This window comes from Ptychodera flava, chromosome 17 (assembly GCF_041260155.1).
Source record: "Ptychodera flava strain L36383 chromosome 17, AS_Pfla_20210202, whole genome shotgun sequence".
NCBI lineage: Eukaryota > Metazoa > Hemichordata > Enteropneusta > Ptychoderidae > Ptychodera > Ptychodera flava.
Window position 1 is genome coordinate 12,952,957 of NC_091944.1, and position 9,336 is coordinate 12,962,292.

Here is a 9,336-nt window from a genome sequence, read left to right on the forward strand (position 1 = left end):
CTCCAACTAACTATTCTATGCCTTTTTTCTCTACACAATATTGATATATAACGTTACTGGTAATTATGACTATTCGTTTTAAGCACTGGGCGAGGTCAAGTCACTGACTGGCTTTATTTGTATCTTTCGACAGAGTATCACCGGGGACAGGACTGAACAGGAAGTTGACAGGAAAGTTTTAACGATCTTTCCACAAGTCAGCCGCATGGACTCGCAATAGAAAATCTAGGGTAAGATGATGATTTTGTAATGAAAGATGCTACGAGTTATAATGGTAGTTTTTTAACAACAAACCACATTTTTGAATTCAGATTGTTTTAAGGCAAAGGGCATTCTTAAAGTAAGATCAAATATTTAGGAAGGGCTTGTAATTTGGAAATTGGAATTTCTGTGTGTTGTTCACAATTATTCAGAATAAATATAACCCCTTCTTGTCAAAATATAACAGGTAAAGCGCAGATTTGACATTCATAAGAAATAAAAATAGAGGAAAACCTGTAGGCGAGCTCATCCTCAGAGTCAATGAGATTTTCTTTTTGATCGAAAATTGCAAAGTTGATCGAGACCTTGATAAACCCGATGAATTTTGCCCTGTCCACGCTGGCGACTAGTGGATGTACAACATACTTAACATTATTGAACGTTGACAAATAACTTCAGTACATTCTCATAAAGAAAACACTCAGATCACAGTTTTACAAATGCCTGACTAGGAAGCATTAGTTTTGAGAGGACAGTTATCAGGTAAGTATTAATAGGATTCCTAAATCATTTTATCATGTTTCCCCTTGGTAGGTGGATAAAATACCAAGTACAATAGACATAGTCCCAAGGTTCCTATATATGAACATTTTAGCACGCATGCACACACACACACATACACACACCGAATAGCTTTCCAGAATTGCCATTACTAATATTTATTGGTATAACGACTCATACAGCCACAGGCAAAATGTTGAACGACATGTATTACCATAACAATATTATGACCCACAAATTAAGGTTTGAATTAAAACGCATATGAATAGGCACATTATGATACACATTTAACAGAAAGTACAATTTATTTTAGTGTGATTCAAAACTGAGATTTGCGAAATCTTTAGGTAGACTACTTTTCCAACTTAAAGTAAGGGAATTTCGTCATACCAAAATGCAGCTATTGACTACCAACTTCAATCTCGTGTACGTTAATTGGCCAACATTGGTCACAAAATTGCCAAGTTTATAAACAGTTAATGTCTGGCATAAAGGTATATCTGTCACAGAGGCTTTAAGAGGTAAATTTAGAATGGAATGGTAACTTAGCAATCAATAGAGAACACTTCTGCCAGTACAGTACAGATGTGTTCATATAAGAGTGATAAAAGTGGCTTATAAATATTTCTTATTTCTTTCTTGGTATCCGGTAAAGTTAAAATCATCCTTTAAAAGTAACATTTAAAAGTAAATGGTGCATCATCCCATGGTATGGTTTATCTGGACAGATTTCCATTGAATTAGGTTTCGCTGTTTCTTTTCCATGTAAAAAGACCACTTAAAAATTACCACTCAAATTGCAGATCAGTATTTCCTAGTCGTTCTTTGTAGTACTGTTCAATCTGTTCATTTTGAGCAACGGTGAAGTGATTTTTCCAGTCTCCCACAACGCCTGTTGGGAAAAAATACGTTATATACGCCTTTAAAGTTAAGGTCCGATTCTCCCTATTTGAGTGGGTGATCGAAGGATATAGAAATAAGGGCGGCGCCCTGACCATAAGTGTTTATTCATGGACAGGGGCGAGAGAAAAGCCAAAACTTAACAGCCTCGCCCGTTAATTTCGGCTTTCCTCTGGCCCGCGCCCATAAATAAACATTAATGGTCCGGGCGGAGTCTGTTATTTCCATCATATTCTCAACTAACCAAAGAAAACCGTCAAAGTTACCGAAAATTTCCTCCGCGAAAGATGAGAGGACCCCAGAACTTGTCAGTGAGCGCGAGCACGGTGACGATTTGTCGGAAAAAGTGTCTAAACTTGGCCCACAAGTACTTTAAAATATTTTTTGATTGATTATGATCTTTGTACAAATCACAATTTACGTTCTGGCTATAAAGTTACCATGCTAACGATATTATTCGTATTCACGGGCATGTAAACAAACTATTACTGTGTATTTGCGGTCCGTCACGTAGTTCAGCTCGACCAATTAAAATGCGATGGACAGGGCATGGTAATGTAATTGGCACTTGTATGGTTGTTGTATGCTGGGAAGTATTTGCCTTTACAAGTAGAATATTCGCCTTGCCAGCTCAACTGTTTCTAATTTTGACACCACCATTTTTCCCATTGGCGTCTATTTGCGACCGACAGTAAACTGTTTACAAGTTCTAAATTCTTGACAGAATTGGTGATAAAAGTAGAACAATACAATTTACATTTATGTCAATTTATATCATCATTAAACTAATCCAAACTAGGTTATCTTTAGGCACTTCCAAAATCATGCTTAAAATTATTGGCCAAGTGATTTCAGGAAACTATTTTGAAAAAATATGATGAAAACAAATATGTTCAAGGTAGTTTAATTATTTTAACAAATCCGATAATGATAACGAATCTGAATGAGGTCACTCCCACAAAGTTACAAATTGAAAAGTATTATGCTAATGATTTAAATGCAGCCATAAATATGGGAACCAAACAAGTTAAAAATATCTGTTTTAAAGCAATCATGCAATTTGGTAACAATCTGAAAGTTGTTCAAAGTATTAAAGTTTATGGACAACGTAAGATGACAGAGAGTCACTCATCTGATAAGTTCTTCGTCATCGACTGCTGAAATTAGTGAAAATGGCACTGCCCTGCCAGTGTCATCGGAAATAACACACTCTACCAAAACCAAGAAAAGGTGATGATACGTATCCGAATAGATTATGCCAGATTAGGTTCCAAGGCAACCTCGATCAGACTATTTAAATGCTTAACTAAGCCCTCCAGTTGAAATCGGAAGTCTTCTTCCGCCACCTTCTGATATTTTTGTTCAGTTGTCAATACTTCTCAGTTTCTCACCTTTTCTTATAAATGGACTAATAGAAGAGTCCATATTTGGATTATGCTGACGGTTCACAGTTGGATTTGTCTTCATATTCTCCCAGGAGCAGTTGTTGACTATTCTGTCAGCTTTTGTTTCTGTCACTTCCCTGCCTAGGAATGACGCGATCTTTTTCACCGTGCTCCGTTCATCCTGAAAAATATTTGACATTGCTTATTTTCGATTTCGTTCACTAAAACCACAGTTTTTTCCAAACAAACTCGTCAAACCTTCAAAACCTGCGTCGAAGTAACATTTCGTTTTGAAGTTTACTTCATATTTATCGTTTTAACCTGGAAAGATATATTTAATTTGAAAGGTACTTTTATTTGGATCACGTTAAGATTTAAGCCTCTTAGCTGCGTTGGTTATACTATGAATGTTACAGGCTTGCAATGTAACGGACTGCAATATCTAGTGACTCAATTATAGCTTAAATCAGAATATCCTTTTAAATACTCCTCAGCACTACTGGTTATGACGCCGGACATATTTTCAAGGAGTTTTGTTCTGTCTATCAAACGCAGTCATTTTGAATAACCACGGTTGATGTGCATTCTGTTCGAATTACTTGCATGCAAAAGTTAACATTTAGCAGCCAGAAGTGTTTCTTTCGGCTGGTTTTTCGGCAATGTGATGGTCTTAAGAAATTCAATGATCATGTTTATTATGAAATGTATGCAATATGCACTTCAAATAATGAACGCATGTGACCTGCAATGAATGAATTATTGTTTCTTCGCATGCTATTTATTTAAGAAAATTCAGATATTATTAGTCACTAAACTAAAACTAGTGCTTGTGCATATTAAAACAGAAATGACAGACCATTTTTGATACCAGTGCACTTTTACTTTCTATTCTCTGACTGTAGTAAACACGTAGAAACATCTTCCATGCTGACTTTGTGTTCTGGATTTGGAAAAGTCACTACGGAATGAAGGACATTGTTGCTGCCCCTAATTCAGGCCATAGATTTGCTGTTTCATTTTAATAAATGTGACCAAAATTAAAGTATACCCGTATTAAAGCATGTGGTTGTTATACTATAAACAGATGACTAAAAGAGTCCAGAAATAAAACAATAAACAATAAAAATGCGTGTGTGGTCATGATTGAAAACAAATTATTGGGTCTTTATTTCTGGAGTACATGTACAAGTAAAGGTATTTCATATGTATTGAAAATAGGCCTAGTGTAGAACAAAATGTAGTGTACACACTGTTCTATAGTTCTACGGATATAAGGAAGTGGCAAAATACGACTTTGACCCAGAATATAACAAAATGCACATTAACAATCTGCATAGTGAAAATCACGTTCTATGTTAACCTTTTCACCCCCAATTCCCTGTAAACAGGTCCATGATCACCATTGATAACAATGGGTTTGGGCTAAACCATGGTGGTGAAAGGGTTAAGCATTGCTTCGCATGGCTTTGTTAGTACTCCTGTCACTTCATATTCGATGTTTCACACCCATCATACATATACTGTTGAATTAATGAATTTGTCACAGTATATATTTTTGTTAATCGTGATTTCGACCCTCACCCATTGATATTAATGTCGTAACATTGGCGCCAACTTGGAAGATTATGACATTAGAGAGGAATGGCGGCCTCTTAAAGTTTGAAATATCGCGTAAATATTTGGCAACTTGTTTCTCTTGTAGCTAAATTTGCACGTTAATGCCTTATATTATTCTTAATTTTGAAAAGCATAGCTGATAGTTTGTCAAAGTAAAGTTTGAGTAAAAGCTTACAGTGGTTTGCTTTGAAGCATTGTCATTAGACGAACTAGACATACTGTCAACATTGAGGTGTTGCCAACACTATCGGGTGCTACTATTAACAGCTAAGCGGCAATATGAGTCGATCATAAAGAAATCAACTCTGCAAAAGTTTAAACATTGTCTAGCAGACGTAGTCTAAACACCACCACCACATATGTCCTAGAACTGTCCAAGTCTTATCACTGCTTTCAGGAGTTGTTGTTTTGACTACATCTGACCTGCTGCAAGACAAAGTTTCAACTTTGGCAGAGTTTATTTCTCTGTGATCGACAGGAATTATAATTACACCTGACAGTGTTGGCAAAACCTCAATTTAGACAATATGTCTACTTCGCGTAATGCCAATGCTTCAAAGCAAACTACTGTAAGCATCTCATTTTCGAGGCGTAAACAGCCTTAATCTTAGCATTTCTTTATTGGATATTTATATTATTTTTCTTTGATCATATATACAACCTTTTTCACATCTTCATACTTGAGATACAAGACATTGGCTTCATGACTGTGTTTCCACCAGCCAAGGCAATGGTGAGACCAGCCGCCCCAAACGACTAAATAAAATGAATAAATGAGTAACAGATATTTAATAAGTAAGTATCACAAGTATTCGAATGGAAAGAATAAATATACTAATGAATAAATAATAATAACGGATTCATATATAAATATATATTTTTATAATAAATTAATACTTAGTAAATTAAATGACTAATTTATTAATTTATTAAGTCATTGTACTATCTATCTATCTATAATGACTAATTTATTAATTTATTAAGTCATTGTACTATCTATCTATCTATCTATCTATCTATCTATCTATCTATCTATCTATCTATCTATCTATCTATCTATCTATCTATCTATCTATCTATATCTATCTATCTATCTATCTATCTATCTATCTATCTATCTATCTATCTATCTATCTATCTATCTATCTATCTATATCATCTATCTATCTATCTATCTATCTATCTATCTATCTATCTATCTATCTATCGTTATATAGTTATACATATAGATGACTAGTTGAAATGAGATTTTCGATGTTGCTCAGAGTTTTTCGTTCGACATGCGCCCTCTGTAGAACATCGGACGAATGAATGATTATCTAATAATTTCTATAGGGTACATGTAGCGTGAAACTCTGAGTAGCATACAAGTCCTGATTTCAACTTGTCATCAACTTTTTCTTTCTGCCAAACAGGTATTGAGCACTGCTTACCCTTCAGTTGACACATCTGATGGCATTGCATTGGTGAGCCATCTTAGCAGGAAGAGTGACCCTTCTCGGTTTGTTACGTACCAGAAGATCTTTTCTTATATATATATAATATATATATATATATATATATATATATATATATATATATATATATATATATATATTAATTTCCTTCGTCACATAAAAAATTTAGTAGATTCCCTTTGTAAGATGCAGACTTCGTCTACTTAGCAGTTCATTGTTTCACGGTAATTTATCCCTATATTTAATCTTAGTATCACACAGGAATAGCTTATTTATAAGTGATACAAAAACCAAACGTGATCTATACATAAAGAAGCCAACCCTTGCACTCGTACTTATTGCTTGAAAATAATCATTAAACGCTATATTTAATTTCAGTTATACACAAGCATTGTCCATACAAAAGTGCTACAAAAACCAAACATATTAACTCTAATTTAAACATCACACAGGAATAGTCTATTTATAAGTGCTACAAAAACCCAACATATTATCGTTGCTGTAAATAAGGCAACTCTTCTACTCGTATTTATTGCTTGATAATAATCGTTAAACGCTATATTTAATCCGAGTAATACACACAAATAGTCCATACAAAAGTGCTACAAAACCAAGCATATTAACTATATTGTAAATAAGACAACGTGTTCTACATGGAGTAGTCGTTAAAAACATTTAGTATACAGAATTTGCCTTTGTTGGATCGGTTAATGCATTCTATAAGAAAATAATAAGACAACGTGTTCTATATGGAGTAGTCGTTAAAAACATTTAGTATACAGAATTTGCCTTTGTTGGATCGTGTAATGCATTCTATAAGAAAATAATAAATGCTCACTTAGAATTGTCTAAACAAAAGCAAGATTATTTATGAAAAAAGACGGCTTTCAGAGATTGCTAAGGTTGCTTCAGTGTCGTACAAACTTACCATGATCTTTTAGGTACATTTGAAGGAATGTATCCCATGACCCCTTGTAATACCCCATACCGGCAAAACTTTTGTAGAAATAGTAGTAAGAAACTGCGTTATCTTTGGGATTTCGTCCCACGTAAATTATCTGAGGAAAAATTGTAAAAATTGTAAAAGATATCAACGGTATCCTCTGGAAGTGGAAAAACATGATAAATGATTACAAACACTTTTTATTGTCAGAAAAAAATGTCAGGACACTTATTTCGTAGAAATGGGAAATGCTGAGGGATGGTTTGTCAGGGAATTGGTTGTAGCTTTTTAATCAGCGTGATAATGAATACCAACTGTTTCCACTTATCAATAATTAATTTATTCCTAGGATTGATGCTAATTAACTTTAGAAATTGTACCATTATTGTTAAAAAATTGATATCAGTCCATTTCGTTTTTACAAGACAAATTTTATGAACAAAAATGGTGATGTTACTTTTTTACTCACCAGGGTTATGACAACCATTAAATCATGAAAAAATTCTTTTCTGATCCACTACTTGTGGGGGTTCATTGTAAAGCTCTTGGAGAAAGAAACAACTTTCACTTTTTGTCTAAGATGCTCTCCTCATCAGTTAAGAATTGCAACAGAGAGAAAAGTAAAAACGAAACCCGATGTACATGATTGAACGAATATGTTTGTTATGCGATAGGGAGGAGGTTGAAAACGCATGCCACTTTGTTTTACTATGCAACTTTTTCGATACTTTAATGGTGCATTGTATTTCCCAATATCATTGTAATCCTCTGATCGAGAGAAAATTTATCGCTCTCTGATGAAATCAATTGATCCAAATATAATTAAATGTATAGCAGCATATATATTCCATGCTATGAAATTAAGAAAAAAGATAGGTAACAGTACCGAGAACGTGGGTAAGTGTTTATACTATTTACCTGTCATTTTATGTACTTTCCTTCACTGTTATGTGAAAGTGTATTTGGCCGATGGTCGGGAATCACTGAATAAAGATGTTACCTTAACTTATGGTGAATTTCAAAGTAGCTTGGAATTACAACGTGCTTGGGTGATTAGAAAAAACGTTTCTTGTGATAGAAAATAACACCAACTGCATTCATCGCAAACGTTCTCCTTTAATAGATTTTGCAACAGTTCAATACGTTGTCCACTGTTCTCACATACAGAACACATTCAGTGGAGGCAATACCATCGTTGTATCGACCCGTACACACTACATCGAGAAAAAACCTAGCGTTAGCGTTCTGTGCAGTTTCATTGACAGGGAAATGTCGTAAAGAAAATAAAAGAACTTTCAAACAGTCAGTGTATGATGAGTTTTCGATTGGAGCGCGGCGACACTGACGATATTGACTGTGGCACAGTGAACCTCATATTGGGTTACATTGTTGCAAAAATTTATCGAAGGGAAACGTTTGCAATGAATGTAGATGACGTCATTTTCTATCGCCGGAAACGTTTTTTTATCACCCCAGCACGTTGTAAATCCAAGCTATTTTTAAATTCACTGTAAGCTATCATGCATAATGGAAGAAACAATGTTATTTGAATGTTCCAGAGTAAAAAAACTACTGCACACGGACACCACTTACCCTACTTTTCTTAGTGAAGGCTTGAGTTGGAAACAACTGCGCTTGAAGATGAGATTTAATGATTCTTGGAGACGCCATTCTCTTCATGTTTTCAATATGGTCAATACTGAAAAGATACCAAAACGTCGTGTCGACGAAGTATGCTTCAATTCTATTGCAATCAATGATTGAACATGTGACCTTTTGCGGCAAGTACCTTGGGTTTTACCAAGCAGTTACCTTTACATATCTTTAAGAGTATGGATGATTTAAATATAGTTCTATAACTATTTGGACCAAACATGCAATTACAGCATCCAAAGGAACGTGAAAAATAAATTCGAAACCTGTATTGAGTTGACTCAAAACGACATTTCCAATCAGAATGGTGAAACAGACCAATATGCAATATTACTAAGTTCGTTTTTGTAGTTAAATAAATATGATTGGTCTGGATTCTACCTGGTACAAATTGCAGGCAAACAAAATAATTGAATTGAAATGTAAATGTTTCATTAACAGTAACAAATTAAAGACTACTGAAACATCGTTCTTCAACGTGGATTGCGTGTTCTTCTTAGCCCAACGCCTTACAGGGTAATTTACTAATCTCAAAATTATGATTCGTCATTCATCATTAACTTACAAAATCTTAAAAGGGGGATGCTCATTCTTTTAGGACTATTGCTTTATCAGTTTG

General features: G+C 34.5%; 1 protein-coding gene across 1 annotated transcript; it reads right to left on the reverse strand.

Moving 5' to 3' along the window:
* Positions 1–5,224: 5,224 nt before the first annotated feature.
* On the reverse strand, positions 5,225–8,892 carry LOC139116473 (sulfotransferase 1C4-like). Its single transcript, XM_070679098.1, has 3 exons — positions 8,658–8,892; positions 7,050–7,179; positions 5,225–5,420 (listed from the first exon to the last, which is right to left on the reverse strand). Exons 1-3 carry the CDS (start codon positions 8,742–8,744, stop codon positions 5,299–5,301), a joined length of 339 nt encoding a protein of 112 aa, XP_070535199.1. The 5' UTR covers positions 8,745–8,892; the 3' UTR covers positions 5,225–5,298.
* Positions 8,893–9,336: the final 444 nt, after the last annotated feature.

What these genes read in the sequence shown, in the direction of transcription:
- LOC139116473 (XM_070679098.1), bottom strand. Translation starts at nt 8,744, where the DNA reads ATGAAGAGAATGGCGTCTCCAAGAATCATTAAATCTCATCTTCAAGCG. An exon ending in CCTTCACTAAGAAAAGTAGG is followed by an intron (nt 7,180 to 8,657) that starts GTAAGTGGTGTC and finishes ATTTTTCCTCAG; the next exon opens with ATAATTTACGTGGGACGAAA. An exon ending in AATGTACCTAAAAGATCATG is followed by an intron (nt 5,421 to 7,049) that starts GTAAGTTTGTAC and finishes CATTTTATTTAG; the next exon opens with TCGTTTGGGGCGGCTGGTCT.